At 39.0% G+C, this 22,178-nt stretch overlaps 1 protein-coding gene across 1 annotated transcript in view; it reads left to right on the top strand.

The window, feature by feature from the left end:
• Positions 1-22,178, top strand: part of LOC105479525 (DNA primase subunit 2) — a 310,349-nt gene that overhangs the window by 249,847 nt on the left and 38,324 nt on the right. The window contains exons 11-12 of the mRNA XM_011737514.2: positions 15,150-15,276; positions 21,783-21,865. Coding sequence (XP_011735816.1) covers positions 15,150-15,276; positions 21,783-21,865 — 210 coding nt within the window. The remainder of the gene's footprint in view (positions 1-15,149; positions 15,277-21,782; positions 21,866-22,178) is intronic.

Genomic DNA, 22,178 nt, shown 5'->3' with positions numbered 1-22,178 from the left:
TCTAAGTCACCACCTGAGTAACCAAGATCACCTACAACAGAAACTATGATGTTCTGGATACCTCTTTTGCTTTCATAGTGAGAGTGAGGGCAACTGGAGGGAGTGGGTGATTGTTTTAGAGATAACTTTAAAAAAGGAAAGAAATTGTGGGGAATCAAGTAGATGAAGGGATTAGTTAGATTAGAGAGGTAGCAAGATCCATTCCAGTTGGCTGGTAACAGCTAATAGGTTTGAGTTCCACAGACAGAATAAGAATCATTGGGAACTAGCCCGGAGTCATACGATAATTATCTGATGGCTGAAGATGACCAAAGAATAAACATTTTGATGATTGAGAAAGGATTTGTTGGAGGTGGTTTGTGTGTGGTTGGGTTGGGTTACAGAAATTAGGCTGAGAGGGGAAGTGGGGACATTTCCATTCATATGAGGGATGTCCAGGAACCCGTAGTGGCTTGGAGGCTTTATGTTACATTTAATGATGGCTGGAGAAGTGTAATGACAAATGCTTGTTCCCAGAAAAGAATCGATGGTAAAATTATAATGGGAGTGGACATGACCCTTGCAAGGATAGACTGGAGTATATTCAGAGGTTTTTCTCACAATGGGTATTTGTCTTGGTTTTAAATGGTGGAAGAAAAGAGAGGGAAGATTATAGCAGAATAGGAATTTTGATTTCTCACAGGAATCTTGGAAATGCCAGATGTGCCCACAGGAAAGGAAGCACAGTACCCTCAGTCTGTGGCATTATGGGAAGTGATGACTAGTCCAGCCTAGGCTTGCCAAAGGCTCTGTGGATGAATAGTCTTGCTAAGAGATAAGGAAAAGGCACAGATGGTGGAGAACAAGGAGCTCCTAAATTTAGGGACAGAAAAATATAAGAGAAGACCAATCTCAGATGAGGAAAAGTCATAGTGAAGGCTGTGAACCTTAAAGGCAATCACCCCTCTATGACAAATTAGGTATCCACATCCTGTAATAGCCCACAAGATCGAAAAACCTCTCAGTTATTTTGTTTCAGGAAGAGGAAAATGATGAATAGTAGAAGCTCTGCCTGTGAAGATAATTTTACCTGCAGCTGAAATACCATGACCCAGATACTGAACATACAGAATAATTAAACTTTTCCTCTAGAAACTTTGTGGTCCTTTCTTGCCATTGCCTTAAAATATTCAGTATCCTAAAGGCAGTTGTCATAACTGAAAGTGCATAGAAGGAGGTCGTTTACATATTGGATTACAGTGGAGTCTTCTGGGAATTTTAAGTCCATCAGATAGGTTCATGGGAAATATGCAGGGCCTTAGTAAATTGTTGGGGCATAACTATCCAGGTGTATTGTTTATTTTCTCAGGTGAAGGCAAAGTAGTAGTGAGATTCTTTATGAAGGGGAATATTATAAAAGGCAGAACACAGCCTTTAATCCCAGCACTTTGGGAGGCCGAGGTTGGTTGATCACCAGGTCAGGAGATCGAGTGAAACCCCATCTCTACTAAAAATACAAAAAAATTAGCTGGGTGGGGTGGCAGATGCCTGTAGTCCCAGCTACTTGGGAGGGTGAGGTAGGAGAATGGCGTGAACCCAGGAGACAGAACTTGCAGTGAGCCGAGATCGAGCTACTGTATTCCAGCCTGGGTGACAGAGTCTCAAAAAAAAAAAAAAAAAAAAAAAAAGGCAGAACACAAATGAATCTCCATGAAATATTGCATGTTGGAAGAGATAACAGACAGGATAGTGTTAGGATTAGGCACCAAGGGAAATCTTGACTTGACAGTGTAATTGATAGATCCTAGGAAGGAACTGATATCCTTTCCCACTTGACTTTTTAATAGTCACATGGGAGTAATGCATGGATTAGAAATGGGGACTTATGTCATAAGCCTCTCATTATCAGGGAGAGCAACCGCTAGTCCTTGTGGTTTTAAACGATATTGGGGAATCCTGGGGAGAGGCTTGGAAGGATCTGTTTCTACCTTATATGGGTTCTGTATCGCATATACCTTAGAGAATTTTAATAGTTTGCTTCAATCTTTATTTAAGTAGATAGGTTAAAGTGGGCAAAGGAACTCCCTGCTTGGGGGAAGTCAGACAAAACCATTAGGGGACATAGACATGAAGAGGAAGACTCAGGGGCGGGTAGGAGTCCAGCAGGAATTTTTGTACCTCCATTCATGAGAAGATACTTTCCACACAGGTTTACTGGGGTAGTGGAGCTGAGTAGAAAATTATGTTGACCTTTAAGAGGTCCCATAGAGATAGGAGGATGAGCTGGGGGCAAAGCCTCAAAACCCACCACTGGTCAAGTTTGGTGACTGTGGGGAAGAGGGCAGGAAACGAGGTCATGGTGAGGGTAGAATGTGTTCTGGTATCGATGAGAGATATGGTAGGAGGCCCTTTAACTCGTAGCATTATTTCTTCAAGCAAGTTTACTAGTAGTTGAGGGCACTAGGACATTTGCTTCTCTGGAGGAAAATAGACAATTCTCTGGTGAGGAGGGGGACTTGGGTTTTTCCCTCCTCTTGAGTACTGGGCAATTCCAGGCCCAGTGTCTTTTTTCCTCATGATATCAGCCCATTGTTGAGATCAATGGGAGCCTTCCATTGTGGAGCTTGCTGTGAGTTAAAAATTTCAGGTTTTTCCAGTTGTTTTAACTACATTGCCACATGCTTGCATTGTGTATTTTCCAATATTTTTGAAATAATGTTTTCATATTCTTGGGCTAATGTCTGGAGCCTAGACATGTATACATTTTGTTAATTAATATTATTTTTCTGTAATGTGTCATGGAGGTCTGCCCTGAAACTATTTACAAAAGATTGCATGGCCCGAGCAGAGGCTGTTTGGAAAGTCAGTTCCACCCCTGAATTGTCTTTCCATGTTGTCTTTAATTGATGGTGATAGCCACAGTTTCATCAGTTTTGTTATGTACAATGTTAGATATGTGACCAATCAATTTTAATGGGGTAGATTTGACGGATGGCTCCTAGTAATTTCTTACGTCCCTCAGGGTATCGGGTAGCCTGAGACCCTTGAGGTTCATCAGAAATAGTGGTCCATTTAGCTTTTTCAAAGCAAAGGGAGGCATTTCCAGGCTCAACCAACAGGCAGATAAATTGATTTAAATCAGGGAATGCCAGAGAGTATGCACCTAGAATGATTCTAAATTGTTCAACAAACCTTTCCCTTTCCTTTCTATGTTCAGGAAAGTATTTGGTGATAGAATGCAATTCAGACCTAGACCAAGGTTTAAATGTTCTCTCTTCTATTAGCCTCACTGGGGAACAGGTACTGGCTGATCCTGGGCTTTGTCTGAAGGAGATGGGGGCTAGTGAACCTTATGGTTACAGGGAGGTGAGGGGCTGGAGGAGGGGCAGATGGTGGAACAGAGTTTGGGAGAGGAGGCTCTAAAGGAGAGCTGGGAGGGGAATATGGAGGTGCTGTTGAAAGCTCTAGGAACTTTACTGAGTCAGAAAAATGTTTCTAAAGACAGTGTGAAAGAGCCTCAATAGTTTGACTGAGATTTGAATTATTTAGCTGTTTTTTGGCTTCCTAATACCAAGTGAAATAAGCAGACCACTGTGCATCCAAAAGCTTTGCTCCTTTTTGCTCTAGGGCTCTTTTTAGATGGACTAATTTAGGGATATAGCAGGAGCCCCCACCCTAGCTGAAGAGAGTTTTTGGTAAGGCTTTGCCAGTGAGAAAGCAAGCAGACAGTATTAGAACTATAGCGGCAAAGCAGGAATTTGATAAGGTGAGGTTTCCATTGAGAAGTTCCCATGGGAGAAGCAGGATTAAACAGACAGAAGAAAGAGGCCTCATAAAGAGCAGGGAAAAAATTGCAGCCCAGGAGTTGGGGAGTGGATCTCCACTGGAAACAAAGAGCCAGGAAAAGTCTCCTTCCCAGGAGACAAAGATCCAGGAAGAATTTTCCAGCCAAGAGCCAGGCTCAGGAGTCAGGGAGTGAATGTCTACTTGACACAGTGAGCCCCAGAAAGAAAGACTTCTAGCTGAGTAGATGCCGTTCAAACAAAGAAGTCTGGGCCTCTAACCCAGCTTCAGACAATGTAATCAGAATCTTAATCAAAATCTGTCCTCACTGTGCTTCAATGGACATTTATTGGAGTCACTCACCACCAGATACCCAAAAAGCAAGCAGACTGAAGACAAAGTCTTGGTGTGTGCTCAGAGATTGATTATTATGTCCAAGGGTTCAGTGGTGGTTCAGATCCAGATATGAATCATGGACCAAAAACTGTTAAAGAAAAATCAGAGATAGTAGTTAAAATGGTAAAAACAGATTTTATTCAGGAAAAGCTGCGATAGAAGAAGGTATTCCAGTATAGAGCTGGGCTTAATTCCATATAGAGAGCATGCACACGTGGGGATTCCTAATTCCAAATAGCATGGACAAGAGAGCAGGGTAGGGGGGTCAGTGGATGAAAAATTACTAAGAGGAAAGAAACATCACGGGTAAGGGGATTCTGGTTAAACAGAACTAACAGGATCCTTGCTGCAGGTTGGCCAGGGTGATAAGATATAAAGGGTGGCAGTGAGGAATTTGACCAGATATTGAGGGTAATCTCAGTATCTGGGGAGTTCTTTCTCAACTGACTTTGTAAGATTCCTGTTACAACTGGGTGATGTAAAGAGGAACACAGAAGTCCAAAGTTCAAGGCCTAGTTGAAATGAGGATTCAGAAGAGCCTGACCAAAGTTTGGTCAAGGAGAGCATTTTATCACTGTGTGTAGGATACTATACCAAGTACTTTATGAAAATGAGCTAATTTAATCTCCAAGCCAACCCTATGTGATAGATATAACTCCTTTTTTACATAAAAGGGAATTGTTGCAGAGAAGTTAAGTAACCTGCCCAAGGTCACACAGCTAGCATGCAGTAGAGACAATATTTAAACGTGAGTATCTGACTTCAACCATTAGTATTTACTGCCTCCTGGACTCCTTGGGGCCTCCACATCTCCTTTGGTGTGTTGTTTGGTTAGAATATGTGTGATGATCCAGTGATCTCTACGAGTTAAACTGTGTTTGAAATTAAGAGTTAAAGGGAAGTATTTGGATCTATAGGTGACTGATTACAAATTTAGATTAATAGATAGTAATTGAGTAATTTAGTTACATAAGAATTTAAAAGGGGGCGCCATATATTAAATGCCTGTAACATCACTCTGGTTATTAAAATTATGCATAAGACTCTAGTGACTCAAGACAACATAATCAATAGTTCCAAAAATTACAGCAAGAATGTGTGCTAAGAAAAGGCCATAGGATGGTTTCATGCCCTTTTCCTCCTGGCAGGTTCACTTATATATGTGACCCTGATGCTGAGCTTGAGTTTCTGTTAGTACTTATGATAACTGATCTTCACAGGACCTGCTTCTAATGACTTTGGCATGCTAAATTCTGGGCACTGGTGAGTAATAATGTAGTCACTTTGTAGTTTAGCAGACTCTCACTTTGTTTCTTTTAATATGTAAATTAGAGGTCCAAGTTCTTGAGGTAAGAAACACCTGCCACTAAAAAGAAGGTGAAAACGTTCTCCTGAAGCAATGTTGTATCTGGCTGTTATTAAAAAGCCAAAAATTAACGGATGATGGCGAGATTTTGGAGAAAAGGGAATCCTTACACACTGCTGGCGAGAATGCAAATTAGTTCAGCCCCTGAGGAAATCCCCAGTTTGGAGATTTCTCAAACTAAAATAGAATTACCATTCCACCCAGGAATCCCATTACTAGGTATACACCCAAAGGAAAATAAATTGTTCTACCAAAAAGACACCTGTACTTTTATGTTTATCACAGCACTATTCACAATAGAAGACATGAAATCAACTCGGATACCCATCAAAGGTGGATTAGATAAAGAAAATGTGGTACATATACACCAAGGAATACTACACAGCCATATAAAGAACAAAAATCATGTCCTTTGCAGCAGCATGGATGCAACTGGAGGTCATTATCCTAAGTGAATTAACACAGGAACAGAAAATCAAATACTGCATGTTCTCACTTATAAGGAGGAGCTAAACATTGGGTACACATGGACATAAATATGGGAATAATAGACACTGAGGACCTAGAGCCAGGAGAGAGGGAGAAGAAGAAGGGTTGGAAAACTACCTATTGGGGACTTTGTTCACTACTTGGATGATGGGATCATTAAAAGCCCTAACAGCTTCACACAATGTAACTGTGTAACAAACCTGCATGTGTAATAAAATACGTTTAAAAATTAAAAATTTTTAAATGCCATATCCTTATGCTGATTTCCGTGCACATATACGTGGCTCTTTTGCCTCATTTAGGTCAAGAAGATGTTCCTTTTTGAATACAAATCTCTCTCTAAAGGATACTTTTTAACCATTCTCACTTTATTGTTCAAGCTGACCTTGCATAATGAAGTTTTTGTTGCTTTGAAAATAGGAGTAGTAGGCCAGGCATGGTGGCTCACGCCTGCAATCCCTGCAATCCCAGCACTTTGGGAGGCTGAGGTGGGTGGATCACCTGAGGTCAGGAGTTCGAGACCAGCCTGGCCAACATGTAACATGGTGAAACCCTGTCTCTACGAAAAATACAAAAATTAGCTGGGCATGGTGGAGGGCACTTGTAACCCAGCTACTCAGGAGGCTGAAGCAGGAGAATGGCTTGAACCTGGGAGGCAGAGGTTGTAGTGAACCAAGATCACACCACTGCTCTCCACTTGAGACAGAGTGAGACTCCATCTCAAAAAAAAGAAAAAAAAAAAAAAAAAGAGAAAGAAAAGAAAATAGGAGTAATATTTAGTCGTGTGTTTTTTTCATTGTAGGAAAGACTTTATTCTAAGGAAGACTATGCACTGTCCATCTCAGCAAACAGATGTTTACACCGTAGTGTCTGAATAGATTTGGGCATAAGTACTTTAAAAAATATAATAAAGTCACTAGACCCTGGGCGGGCCTGGGATAGAAGACAAAGTTATGAAAGAAGCTCTGAGAACAGGGCTGGAACTGGATAAAGGTGTGCCTGCTTTACATTTTTTCTTGAGTTCAATCATTTAACATAATGCCTCTGAAAGTAACTTACTGCTGTCTTTGGTAGAAATGCATATTGGTATATTGCCAGTGCCACAGATGGGATGTCTGTACTAATTTGGAAGGTTGCAAACTGCCACTTACCCACCTTCAGACCTGTCTTGACTTTCTGGCCTTTCCCCACACTGAACGAATGGAGTAGGAGGGAAGAGCCTAAACAGAAACGTATGTTTTCTATTTACTTCTTCCTACCTCCTTTTTTTTTTTTTTTTTTTGGAGATGGAGTCTCACTCTGTTGCCTAGGCTGGAGTGCAGTGGCACAGTCTTGGCTCACTGCAACTTCTGCCTCCCAGATTCAAGAGATTCTCCTGCTTCAGCCTCCTGAGTAGCTGGGATTACAGGCATGCGCCACCACACCCAGCTAATTTTTGTATTATTAGTAGAGATAGGGTTTCACCATGTTGGCCAGGCTGGTCTTGAACTCCCGACCTCAGGTGATCCACCTGCGTCGGCCTCCCAAAGTATCGGGATTACAGGAGTGAACCACTGCGCCCGGCCTTCCTACCTCTTTTCGTATCGAATGCTTAGAGGTTTTCCTTTAAGCCATGGATATGAAGACCTAAAAAGTATTTGCTAAAAAGTATCTCCAAGTAAATACCGTCTCTGTACAGCATTTCTTGAATTTGTAAATTTGAAAACCAGAGAGGACAATTTGTTTGATAAATACATGGATAGTTTGAAAGCTTTGTAAGATCCAAGTTTCATTTATTTTTATTTTTTCTTGTTTCCAGTAGAGTTGGAAGGGTCCAAATTTTAGACATATGTATACAAAGGCAGTAAATAAATTGGAAAGAAGAGGGATGTTAATGCTTTTAGCTTTTCTCTTTTAGAGAGATTAGCTTTCCATTATTTTAACAGAATAGCTTACCAAAATGTTCTTTCCCTATTTTGTGATGAACATACTGAAATCTTGTATCTAATTAAATTCAATTCCTACCTAAAAGTTTTCACAAAAAAGATTGACTATAGTTCATGTTTGTGACTAAAGACACAAACAGAAGTTGTTTATAAAAGTTTGCTGGAAATTTTAATGTCCTTGTTTTCATCAGTGAAATTAATGATGACTTGAAAGTTTTTCTTCTTTCTTGAAAGTTTTCGTTGAAATGCTATTTGTTTTCCTGGTTATTGATTACTTGTGGACAGATAGCAGTTGTGAAGACATAAACTACTGATTGTTAAAAATTTCAGCATTCTCTTTTCAAAAGAAATTGGCAAACTGATTCTAAAATTTATATGGAAATCAAGGATGTAGAATAGCCAAAATAATCTTGAAAATGAACACAGTAGGACTTACTTATCTTTGAAAGTTACTCTAAAGCTATTGTAATCAAGACGGTGTGTTATTGGCAAAAGGACAGACATGTAGATCAATGGGATCCAATTGGATCTGATCTAGTCAGAGTCCAAAAATAGAACTACACATATGTGGTCAAATTTGATGAGGATGTCAAAGTGATTTAATGGGAAAAAGAAAGTGTCTTCAACATTTGGTGTTGGAAAGGTGCTTTTCCACATGCAGAATAAAAGAACTTTGATTGCTACCTTACACCATGGACAAAAATTAACTTGAGATGAATCAGGACCTAGACTTAAAAGCGAAAGCATTACAGTTTCTAAAGGACAACATAAAAATATCTTTCCAATTTATCTTAGGACACAGTACTACCATTAAAAAGTTGATAAATTGGACTTCATCAAAAATAACACCTGCTCATCAGACGATAACATCAAGTAGATAAGCCTTTGTTACAGTTATATTTGACAAAGGGCTTGTGTCCAGAATATATAAATAAGGGAATAATTAAAAGAAGGCAATCAACATTTAAAAATTTTAAATCAATATTTAAATAATTAAAAGAAGGCAATCAAAATTTTAAGATTTGAACAGACATTTCATAAAATAAGGAATATCACTAGTCAAAAAGCACATGAAAAAGTGCTCATCATCATTAGTCATCAAGGAAATGCAAAGTGAGATACCACTGCTTACCCACTAGAATGGCTAAAATTAACAAGATTTATAAAATGTTGGGGAGAATGCAGAACTCTCAGTGATTGCTGGTGGAGGTATAAAATAGTACAACTACTCTCAAAAATTTTGGGCAGCAATTCCACTGCTATGTATTTATCCCAGAGAAATGAAAATGTATACCTACAAAAGCTGTATGTAAGAATGTTCATGGCCACTTGATTGAGAATAGCCAAAAACTGTAGAAGCTGAGTGTGTATGGTAGGGAAAAACCAGTTTTCTCCTACTATACTCTCAACACAGAGAGTATACTGACCAGATGTGTGGATTTTTCCCACACTGACCAATTCTCTGACACTAGCTGGATAGCCTATATTCAGTTCACTTCTGACACTAACTAGAACTCGTGCAGATCTCTCATGGATTAAGAGCTCAGTCCCACAAGACTGTGCCCTGCTTCATACACCAATTGCAAGCAATAGGTTCGTTCCCAGGTTACCACAACTTCTGACCAGTTTGGCCACAAGTGGGAGGTTACCACAGCCCCTTCTCAGGTTCAGTAATGTGCTAGAGCAGCTCACAGAACTCAGGGAAATGCTTACATTTATCAGTTTATTATAAAGAATGTTTTAAGGGATACAGGTGAACAGCCAAAGAAGTACTCTGGGTAAGATATGTGGGAAGTGGCAGGGACCTTCCATGCCCTCTCTGGGTGTTCCACCCTCCCATCACCTCCATGTCTTCAGCATCCCAGATGCTTTCCAAACCCTGTAGTTTAGGGATTTTTTTTTTTTTTTAATTTAAGTTCTAGGGTACATGTGTACAATATGCAGGTTTGTTACATATGTATACATGTGCCATGTTGGTGTGCTGCACCCATTAATGTGTCATTTACATTAGATGTATCTCCTAATGCTATCCCTCCCCCCACCCCATGACAGGCCCCAGTGTGTGATGTTCCCCACCCTGTGTCCAACTGTTCTCATTGTTCAATTCCTACCTATGAGTGAGAACATGTGGTGTTGGTTTTCTGTCCTTGCGATAGTTTGCTGAGAATGATGGTTTTCAGCTTCATCCATGTCCCTACAAAGGACATGAACTCACCCTTCTTTATGGCTGCATAGTATTCCACGGTGTATATGTGCCACATTTTCTTAATCCAGTCTATCACTGATGGACATTTGGGTTGGTTCCAAGTCTTTGCTATTGTGAATAGTGACGCAGTAAACATACGTGTGCATGTGTCTTTATAGCAGCATGATTTATAATCCTTTGGGTATATACTCAGTAATGGGATTGCTGGGTCAGATGGTATTTCTAGTTCTAGATCCTTGAGGAATCGCCACACTGTCTTCCACAACAGTTGAACTAGTTTACAGTCAGTTTAGGGATTTTTATGGAGGTTTCATCACATAGGTTGAGCACGTATTAACTCGTTTTCCCGCCCCCTCCTTTTCCTGGAGGTTGGGATAGTGCTGTTGAAAGTTCCAGGCTTCTAATTATGGCTTGGTCTTTCTGGTGACCAGCCCCCATCCAGAAGCCCACCAAGAGTCACCTCATTAGAACAAAAGATACTCTTATCAATACCCAGGAAGTTCTAAGGGATTAGCAACTCTGTCAGAAACTTGGGCCACGGACCAAATATTAGAACAGAAGATGCACCTAGCATCCCTCTTGCTCAGGAAATTACAAGAGTTTTGGGAACTCTCTTCGAGGAACCAGGAGCAGGGATCAAATACACATTTCTTATTGTATCACAATATCACATCTCCAGGTGTCCATCAGCAAGAGCCCAGACAAGCGATCTGGTATATCAATACAGTAGAACACTACTCGGCAATAAACAAGAACAAACTGCTGATACATGTAATGGCAAGGATAAATCTCAGAAGCATTAAAGGACATGAAAGAAGCCAGACACAAATACTTTATACTGTGTGATTCCATTGATACAAAGTTATAGAATAGCTAAAACTAATCTGTGGTGACAAAAATCAGATCAGTAGTCGCTTCTGGTTGTGGAGGGAGGGGAATGTTGACTGAGAAGAAGCAAGAGGGAATTCTACAGGTTGATGGAAATGTTCTATCTTCTGGTAGGGGTGTGGGTTGTATACATATAGTCACTTGCCCAAACTGATCATCCTATAGACTTAAGATGTGTGCATTTCACTATATTTCAGTTATAATGTCAAATTTAAAGATCTCACACAAAAAATAGCAAGATATTTTCCTATCTCTTATTCTGACTCTCTTTCTGATTCTCTTGAAGTATTGGATGGCCCAGTCCCACTATACTGAGCCAGTTTTTGGAAGAAAATAAAATTTATTATTTTACTATCTTTTAACGTATCCACTATACTCTATATAAAGGGCATCGTTTAAACTTTTTCAGTCTTTGTTGTTGTTGTTACAGTGAAGAAGAAAAGCTATCCAGAAGAACAAAATAGCACAACAGTGTAAACTTGCAATGATTTGGCAAGTTTTTGAAGTTATTTAATCCTGATAAGTTAAAATCCCTTGAAGCATATTTATACATTCATCTTTCCAGCCAGCTACCGCTTATTTGCTCTTTCATTCAAGTGAAGGTTATTGAGCACCTCCTATGAGTAGAGGTTTTATCAGATACCGAGTGGGCATGCTATGATGAGTACACAACCAAGTCCCTGCCCTTAACAGCATTCCTAGTGTAGAAGTGATAAATACAAAAATAAATTCCATTGCAACAAGAAAAGTACAGCACTGTACAAACTGCTGCTGTGCATTCTTTTGAGGAGGCAACGTCTTCTGCCTTGGGTGCTTGGGAAGATTCCACAGAGGAAGTGACATTTGAGCCCGTTTGTATGAATACTTAGAGTTGTGGATAGGAGTTGGAAGAAGGGGGACATTTTAAGATGATTAGAAATGTAATTGAATAGTTCAGTGAGTCTTTTATCCTCCCTAAACCTTTAGGTAAAGGTTCAGTTAATATCTACTGAAGTAGAAGTCTTTTGCAGTAGCACAGTCAGTGTTTAAACTAGGAAATAGAAGTCTTTTGCAGTTGCATAGTCAGTGTTTAAATTAGGACACCAAAATGTTTTCCTTTTTCTCCCTCACCAATAGCAGCTAATATTTATTGAGAACAAAGGATGTGACAGGTACTCTGCTTAATGTTTTAATTTAATTTAATCTTCATAGCAATTTAATGCATTAATATTACTGTCCCTATAGATTAGGAAAATTGAGGATTGAAGTAACACCCTTTATAAGTGGACAGGCCAGGGATTCTTTCCCAGGTTTCTCTGCCCCCAAAGCCTGGGATCTTTAAAAAGCCTACTCTATGTGTGTTGCTCTTAGTATGAGCCCAGAGAAAGCAAGCAAAGGGCAACTCTGAAGTGTCTTGCGATCACTTAAAAGAGGGGGGATTTACCTGCTTTCCAAAATACGGCCTGCCCACCTTTTGTATTTAAGTTTTAGTTCATTGCCAATATGTATAATTATTTATAAACTCAAAATAATCTGTTTTAGTTTTATTCCTATCTACATGACACTTTTTGGTGTTATGCTTAGTAATTTCATGTATGAAAAATTGCCAAGTAATCATTCTGTAAGCTTTCTAGAGTATCCATTTTATAAGTTAAAGAATCATGGCAGTAAAAACTATAAGCTCTTTCACTCTAATTATTAGGCTGAGAGCCTTGAAGATTTTGCCCTTTGAAAATGACTTGTTATTTGAGCAATCTGGCTTCTCACTATTTAACAAGTGTTGCTTAAAGCATCATGTAGGAACATTTGACGTGCTCCACAGCCACTCACAGCTTCTGATCATTCTGTTTGTGACAGCCTTGAGAGATCACTGAGTGGTAGTTTAAGATTGTGCTCCAGTATAAAAGTGGCAAGGTTTGTCTTTTAAACAAACATGTATTTTTTTCAGAGTAGAAGATAAATTTTTTGCTACATCAGTCATTTGCCATACATTTTAGATACTTGGTTTTAGATTTGTAGTTTTTGCCCAAATGACCACTTAACATGGGACACCTACCCTAACCCCTACCTCTTTCCCAGGAACGTTAGATTTTTGTCCAAGATTCTACCCGTATTGAATATTACCTCTTGCCAGATATCTTGTCAAAGGTACATTGTCTGCTTTTGGTTGACCAGTGGGGTATGGGTTGTTATGCCAGATGAGTGTCACGTAGTAGTGGAATTAGAAAATCATCAACCAAGGGCCTGGCATAGTGACTCACATCTGCAATCCCAGGGCTTTAGGAGGCCAAGGTGGGAGGATTGCTTGAGGCCAGGAGTTTGAGACCAGCCTGGGCAACATAGCAGGACCCTGTCTGGTGACACACACCTGTAGTCCCAGTCACCCAGGAGGCTGAGTTGGGAAGATCACTTGAGCCCAGGAGTTTGAGGCTACAGTGAGCTATGATCATGGCATTGCACTCCAGTCAGGGCAACAGAGCAATATTCTATCTCTAAAAAAAAATTAAAAATTAAATTTAAGAAGTCACCAACCATCAGGCATTGGAAAACATTTAATGGAAGCAGAATAATGGGATGATAGCCTTCCTAACGCTGTAGTAGACAAAGGAGTACTTCACATTTTTTCCTCCATGCATGCTGGTACTGAGGTGGGTGCAAAGATCCAATAGACAGATCTTACCTCAAAGAGTTTATGGTCCTGGAAGAACTAATCACCTATGTGAATATGTGATTAATAGAAAGTAGCATGATAATGTGTCATAAAAGAAGTAAAGTGCCATAAAAATCAAATATGAAGATAAATCTTCTAGAAAAGTATAGGTATAAGTATAGGTAAAATGCTATTGAAATATGTGGGAAGAAGAGATTACTTCTGATTTTAGACCTCAAAACGAAGTGTCATTTAAAATGGAGTCTGAGAGAAGTTATGTCCTAAAAAGATTTAACTGGAAGCTACTATTTTTAAATGTCTTATTTCTTATTACTAAGAAAGTGTGGTATTATGGAAAGAACATGGGCTTTGGAATCAGACTTGTCTGTACATGTCTACCATTTAATAACTGTTGTACATCACATTGCTTCATTCTTTGAACTTCGGTTTTCTCAAGTATAGCATCATAGAGGAGTTGTGATGATCTAAATGATTAAATGGGATTACACTTTTAAAAGCTCCTAGCAAAATGCCTGGCACCTGTTCACTTTTCATTATATGCTGGTTCCTTTTGTTCTCCTGTCTGACCCAATTCAACGTCCGTTCTGTCCCATTAGCTTGTTTTATGAACATGGAGGCAAGGATTCTGGGTAGGAGGCAGTTGTAGTACTTCATTCATTAAGCATTTCTTGACTACTTTGTATAGTGGAAATCCAGAGGAAGGGATGATGATGATGATGATGATTATTATTATTATTATAATTTTGAGACAGGATCTCACTGTGTTGCCCAGGCTGAAGTACAGTGGCACAATCGTGGCTCACTGCAGCCTCAACCCTACAGCCCAATCGATAATTCTCCCTCAGGCTCCTGAGTAGCTGAGACCACAGGTGCATGCCACCACACCCAGCTAATTTAAAATTTTTTTTGTAGCGATGGAGTGTCACTATGTTGCCCAGGCTGGTCTTGAACTCCTGGGCTCAAGCAATCCTCTTGTCTTAGCCTCCTAAAGTGCTGGGATTACAGGCATGAGCCACTGCACCTGGCCTAGGATTAACTATTTTAATAGGCATTTAGGAAGTAGAATGGATAGATATGGGAATTCAGGGAGAATTAGGAGAAGGTGGATAGAAAAGAGGCTAAACTGGTTTTCTTCTAGTATAATCTTTGGAATCAAGCTAAGAAGGGCAAATCGATTATTCTTCTCAGGAAAATATTTTCTTTATCTTTAAACATATAGATAACATTAGCTGTCTTCTACCTGAGAAATTTGTTTTCTATAAGTTTTGTACCTTTTTTTAAAAAAGAAATTATTTGTATCATAAAGGACTTAAATAATATATATGGTATGAATGTACATCTGCCTATGAATGCTGAATTTATTCTAGAAAATATCACTTTGCATTCTTTGATTTTAGCTTGCTTTGCTGACCTCACTAGTATAATCATTGGCTGACTTTGTCTCTTTTTCTATTTTCTCCCAATCAGTTTGATAAAGGTTACTCTTACAACATCCGTCATAGCTTTGGAAAGGAAGGCAAGAGGACAGACTATACACCTTTCAGTTGTTTGAAGATTATTCTATCCAATCCACCAAGCCAAGGGGATTATCATGGTAAGTGCCTCCACTGGATATGTTGTCCAAGTACAGAAATCCAAGAGCTCTGTTGGAAACCCTGAAATAATGTAGTGGCTTTTTGCATTACTGTCAGGAGCTAGTTTGTAGCTTATGTCAGTCATCACTGTCAAGCTAGAGCTCCATCACTCTTAGAGCAATTTGTCTTATTGCTGAACTAGGTCAGGCAAGAGAAATTCATTCAGCTGCACTTCAGTTTGTGCTGGATTAGGCTTTTCAGTTCTCTCTTTCCTCCTTCCTGCTGTTCTCTGTCTCCCTCATCTTCTGCAGTGTTCTGCAAGTGTCTTAGAGGGCTGATATAAGTTTTACAAAGGTTTTTGAAATTAGAATATTCTAATTTTGGAATGGTAGATTCATTAATTTTCCAAAGGCTAACTACTAAGGAAAAGTGTGAGGTTTTTTTCTTATCACCATCAGCTGATTAACCAATAAAGATTAAGTGGTATCAGCCATAACTATCAATTTGCGAGGTATTTAAAAAGAAAAACAGAACATCTCGTTTGTCTGGTATGTCCAAGAATGATTTAACGGTTCATATCAGTAAATTTTCTGGATTATCAAAGCTTACTACAATATGTATCAAAACTTCCTTTTGTTTTAGAATCTTAAACACTTTTTTAAAGACTGCATACTTTCGTGCTGTTAAAGATCAAATAATCATAAACAGTATTTTTAGAAAGATATTCCATGTGTCCAAGTCATTAAAAAATACCTATACATTCATTAGTTTAATAGCTGAAGAAGTGGCCAGCACTAGTTAGATAGATAGATAGATTAGATAGATAGATTAGATTAGATAGATAGATAGATAGATAGATAGATAGATAGATAGATAGATGTAGATACAGATGATTGGTTTTTTTTTTTTTTTTTTGAGACGGAGTTTCGCTCTTGTTGCCCAGGCTGGAGGCAATGGCGCGATCTCAGCTCACTGCAGTCTCTGCATCCCGGGTTCAAGCAATTCTCCTGCCTCAGCCTCCTGAGTAGCTGGGATTACAGGCACCCGCCACCATGCCCAGCTAATTTTTTGTATTTTTAGTAGAGATGGGGTTTCACCATGTTGGCCAGGCTGGCGGGCCTCAGGTGATCTGCCTGCCTTGGCCTCCCAAAGTGCTGGGACTATGGGCGTGAGCCACCGCACCCGGCCTGGTAATATATATTGAGTGGTTTTTATCACTTATGTCAGAGTCCCTTGAGGTGCTTTTTTAGAAATGCAGATTCTCAGGGCTCACCCTCAGTCATATAAAATCAAACTTTATTTGCAAGTACACTGGGTGAGTTTTATGTTTTCTAAAGTTTGAAAGCCATGGATCCAGATACTTCTGTTGAGAAAGCCTGAAGCTTTTTTTTAGCCTAGCAGCCATATGAGGCAGTCAACTTATGATTAAGCTTGTGGCCAAGTAAAACTCCCAGGGATTTGTCTGCAAATTTCCAGGTTCTAGCATTTGTCTCTTAATTAGTTGGTTTTCATTAGCTTAAATGCAAAACTTTATTTCTGTTAAGTTGTATCTTGTTATCCCAGTGCATTCTGTTATTATTTTGTTTCTAAGTTCAACTCTGTCAGTCAAGAAATATTATACTTAACACTCAATGAACTCATTATTTGTTGGAAACATTTACTTATCCCTTTTTAAAAAAGTAATAAACTTAATTTTTTAGAGCTGTTTTAGGTTCACAGCAAAATCATGTGGGAAGTTCAGAGTTCCCATGTACTTCCACACCCCAACACATGCACAACCTCCTTTGTTGTCAGTATCCCACACCACACTGGTGCATGTATGTATTACAGTCGATGAACCTACATTGACATCATCATCATCCAAAGTCCATAGTTTACATTAGGGTGAATTCTTGGTGCTGTATATCACATGGGTTTGGGCATGTATCTACCATTGTAGTATTCTACAGAATAGTTGCACTGCCATAAAAATCCTGTGTTTTACCTATTCATCCTTTTCTTCCTTGGTCTCTGGCAACCACTGATCTTTTAACTGTCTCCATAGTTGCACCTTTTTACAGAATGTCATCATACGGCATATAGCCTTTTCAAATTGACTTCTGAACTTGGTAACATGCATTTAAGTTTCCTTTATGTCTTTTCATGGCTTGTTAATGGATTTATTTTTTGCACGGAATGATATCCCATTGTCTATATGTACACAGATTATTTATTCATTGACCTTGTGAAGGACATCTTGGTTGCTTCCAAGTTTTGGCAATTATGAATAACCTGCTGTAAATATCTGTGTGCAGGTTTTTATGTAGATAGAAGTAGTCATTTCATTTGGGTTAATACGAAGTCACATGATTACTGGATCATAAAGTGGCACAGTGGCTGTACCATTTTTCATTCCCACCAGCAATGAATGAGAGTTCTTGTCACTGCAAATTCTTACCAGCTTTTGGTGGTGTCATGTTTTGGATTTTGGCCATTCTAATAGATGTGTAGTGGTATTTCTTTGTTGTTTCCATTTACAGTACCCTACTGGCATTATGTTGAAGTCTTTTCATAAGCTTACTTGGCTTCTGCATATCTTCTTCGGTGAAATGTCTATTCAAGTCTTCTGCCTGTTTTAAAATCAGGCCATTTTCTTATTGCTGAATTTCGAGAGTTCATTGTATATTTTGCAGAACAGTACTTTATCAGATTTGTCTTTTGCAAATGTTTTCTCCCCATCTATGCTTCTGTTCTTTTCTCTCTTTTTTCGCCTTTTGGGATTTCAGTTACACACGCATTCTACCTTTTATAGTTGTCCCACAGTTCTTGGGTATTGTGTGTGTGGTTTATTTTTGTTTTTGTTTTTGTTTTTTTTTTGTCTTTTTTCTCTGTCTTTTAGTTTCAGAAGTTTCTATTTGTCATATCCACAAGATCCAAGGATTTTCCCCAGCCATGTCCAGTCTACTGATGAACCCATTGAAGACATTCTTCATTTCTGTTACAGTCTTTTTGATCACTAGCATTTCTTTTTTATTCTTAGAATTTTCCTCTGCTAGCTGGTTATTCTAACTCATTTATTGAATAGGGAGTCCTTTCTCCATTGCCTATTTTTATTGACTTTGTTGAAGGTCAGATAGTTGTAGGTATGCTGTCTTACTTCTGATTCTCTATTCTGGTTCGTTAGTCTATGTGTCTGTTTTTGTACTAGTACCATGCTGTTTTGGTTACAATAGCCTTATAGTATAGTTTGGAGTTAGGTAGAGTTACAATAGCCTTATAGTATAGTTTGGAGTTAGGTAGAGTGATACCTCTGGCTTTTTTTTTTTTTTTTTTTGGAGACGGAGTCTCATTCTGTGGCCCAGGCTGGAGTGCAGTGGCGCCATCTCGGCTCACTGCAAGCTCCGCCTCCCGGGTTCACGCCACTCTCCTGCCTCAGCCTCCTGCATAGCTGAGACTACAGGTGCCTGCCACCATGCCTGGCTAATTTTTTGTATTTTCAGTAGAGACGAGGTTTCACCATGGTCTCGATCTCCTGACCTCATGATCTGCCCGCCTCAGCCTCCCAAAGTGCTGGGATTACAGGCGTGAGCCACCACGCCCAGCCTGATGCCTCTGGCTTTGTTCCTTTTGCTTAGGATTGCTTTGGTCATTTAGGCTCTTTTTTAGTTCAATATGAATTTTAGAATAGTTGTTTTCTTATTCTGTGAAAAATGACATTGGTGGTTTGATAGGAATAGCATTGAATCTGTGCATTACTTAGGGTGCTATGGCCATTTTAATGATACTGATTCTTCCAGTCCATGAGCATGGAATGTTTTTCTGTTTGTGTTGTCTCTAATTTCATTCAGCAGCGTTTTGTAGTTCTCCTTGTAGAGATCTTTCACTTCCTCGCTTAGATGTATTCCTAAATATTTTATTTATTTATTTTTTGGTGGCTACTGTAAACGGAGTTGTGTTTTCGATTTGGCTCTCAGCTTGAACATTGTTGGTATATAGAAATGCTACTGATTTTTAAGGCCGGGTGTGGTGGATCATGCCTATAATCCCAGCACTTTGGGAGGCCAACACGGGTAGATCACTTGAGGTCAGGAGTTCAAGACCAGCCTGGCCAACATGGTGAAACCTCATTTCTACTAAAATTAAAAAGTAGAACAAAAATTTTTTTAAGGCCTGGTGTGGTGGATCATGCCTGTAATCCCAGCACTTTGGGAGGCCAACACGGGTAGATCACTTGAGGTCAGGAGTTCAAGACCAGCCTGGCCAACATGGTGAAACCTCATTTCTACTAAAATTAAAAAGTAGAACAAAAATTAGTCAGGCATGGTGGCGTGCGCCTGTAATTCCAGCTACTCAGGAAACAGAGGTTGCAGTTAGCTGAGATGGCACCACTGTACCGGGTGACGGAGTGAGTCTCTGTCTCAAAAAAAAGAAATACTACTGATTTTTGTATATTAATTTTGTATCCTGAAACTTTGCTGAAGTCATTTATTAATTCTAGGAGCCTTTTGGTGCATTCTTTAGGGTTTTCTAGGTATAGAATCATATCATCAGTAAACAAAGATAGTTTGACTTCTTTTCCTATTTGGATCTTTTCTTTCTTTCTTTTGCCTAATTGCTCTGGGTAGGACTCCCAGTAGTATTTTGGGTAAGAGTGGTGAGAGTGGACATCCTTGTCTTGTTCCCATTCTCAAGGGGAATGGTTTGAGCTTTGGCCCATTCAGTATGATGTTGGCTGTGGGTTTCTCTTAGATAGTTCTTATTATTTTGAGGTATATTCCTTTGGTGTCTAGTTTTTTGAGGGTTTTTATCATGAAGGGATATTGGATGTTTTATTTTTATTTATTTATTTATTTTTTGAGACGGAGTCTCGCTCTGTTGCCCAGGCTGGAATGCAGTGGCGCGCTCTTGGCTCACTGCAAGCTCTGCCTCCCAGGTTCACGCCATTCTCCTGCCTCAGCCTCCCAAGTAGCTGGGACTACAGGGGTCTGCCGCCATGCCTAGCTAATTTTTTATATTTTTAGTAGAGACAGGGTTTCACCATGTTAGCCAGGATGGTCTCCACCTCTTGACCTTGTGTTCCGCCCACCTCGGCCTTCCAAAGTGCTGGGATTACAGGCGTGAGCCACCGCACCTGGCCGGGATATTGGATTTTGTTGAAAGCTTTTTCATTCTATTGAGAAAATACAGTTTTTGTTTTTAATTCTGTTTATGTGGTGAATCACTTTTATTGATTTGCATATGTTGAGTCAGACTCGCATCCCAGAAATAAAGCCTATTTGATCATGGTGAATTAGCTTTTTGATGTGCTGCTGGAATCAGTTTGCTAGTATTTTGTTGAGGATTTTTTATTCTATGGTCATCAGAGATATTGGCCAGAAGTTTTCTTTTTTTCATTGTGTCTCAGCCAGATTTTGGTGTCAGGGTGATGCTGGCTTCATAAATTGAGTTAATGTGGGGAGTCCCCCCTCCTCATTTTTTTGGAATAGTTTTAGTAGGATTGGTACCAATTCTTCTTTGTACATCTAGTAGAATTTGGCCGTGAATCTACCTGGTCCAGGGCTTTTTCTGGTTTATAGGTTTTTTTATTCCTGATTCAGTTTCAGACATCATTATTGGTCTGTTCAGATTTTCACTTTCTTCCTACTTCAGTCTCGGAAGGTTGTGTGTTTCCTGGAACTTAGTCATTTCCTCTAGATTTTCTAATTCATGAAAAATGCACAATTATTTCTAATTAACTTACAGATCTATCATCTGTATGACTGAAAAAAAAAGACTTTTCTGTATTAAATTTTTAATAAGTATTTTGACTTACCATTGCAGTTTCTTATTAAAATATCTAAAATTTTCTAGATTTTGTCCTAAAACAACTTTTATATTTCAAATTCTTCTGTATTCTTGTTTATGTGAATATTTCTAGTGGTCTATCTTTATTTTTCATGAAATAATATAGAGATGACATGTATCCACTATAAGTTGTTTTTCTATGAAATAGTTTATTTTTTCATCTGATTTCCATCCATGATTCTTTTACATTTTTATAGATTCTACGCTTTAGGAAATAGGCATGTAATTTACATTTGAAAATGATGTTGAATTTTTTTCTTTCTCAGAGTTTGCATGTTTTTCATTTTATTTACATTATCTACCTTCTCTCATATGCCTTTTACATAATTTTTAGACTAGAATATAAGAAGATTGTATAAAGTTTTAAAATAAACTATTATGCAGCTAATTTGTGATTATTTGTGCTTGTTAGCAAGGAGTGTAATTAAAGTTGTTTTCCCTCTTCCTGTTTGAATGGACATCTTAGCCTGAGAATGCTGCAATGTTTTATGTAACTCTTGAGCCTGGAGTGCCCTGATAACCATATAGCTAAGTAATCATTTAGATAAAAAGAGGAAAGCAGTTGTACCCATGGGCAATTACCTTTTTTATTAATAAACTGTTAGACAATTAAGGGGAGCTTAGATGGTCTCTCAAGTGTGGTATTGTACTAAGTTGTGGGTAAATAACCTTGTTTGTGTGCTGGCTTATTTTCTGTTGTCAGGGTGCCCATTCCGTCACAGTGATCCAGAGCTGCTGAAGCAAAAGTTGCAGTCATACAAGATCTCTCCTGGAGGGATAAGCCAGGTAGGTCATATTCTTCTCCCTGTATCTGCAGTAATGAGGCCTCAGACAGATCTCTTGGTTTTATTTAATGTTCTTGCCGTGATGCTGTGTACTACTTGTCAGGCCTCACACCAGACATCTTATCTTCAAGACGAATTAAGTTAAAACCTTGACTTACCCGGTTTAGACTCTTTGGAAATTCTAGTTCTTCTGTCTGCTAAGCTGCATTTTTATTTTTCCTAATCATAAAGGAAGCTGGAAATCTTCCCCCCCACCTCAATTTGTTTTACTGTCTCAACTGAGGACTACATCTTTAAAAATAAAATTTTTGAGC

This window comes from Macaca nemestrina, chromosome 5, assembly GCF_043159975.1.
Source record: "Macaca nemestrina isolate mMacNem1 chromosome 5, mMacNem.hap1, whole genome shotgun sequence".
Lineage (NCBI taxonomy): Eukaryota > Metazoa > Chordata > Mammalia > Primates > Cercopithecidae > Macaca > Macaca nemestrina.
The sequence above is the reverse complement of the archived record's forward strand: the minus strand, read 5'-3'. Positions and strand labels throughout refer to the sequence as shown.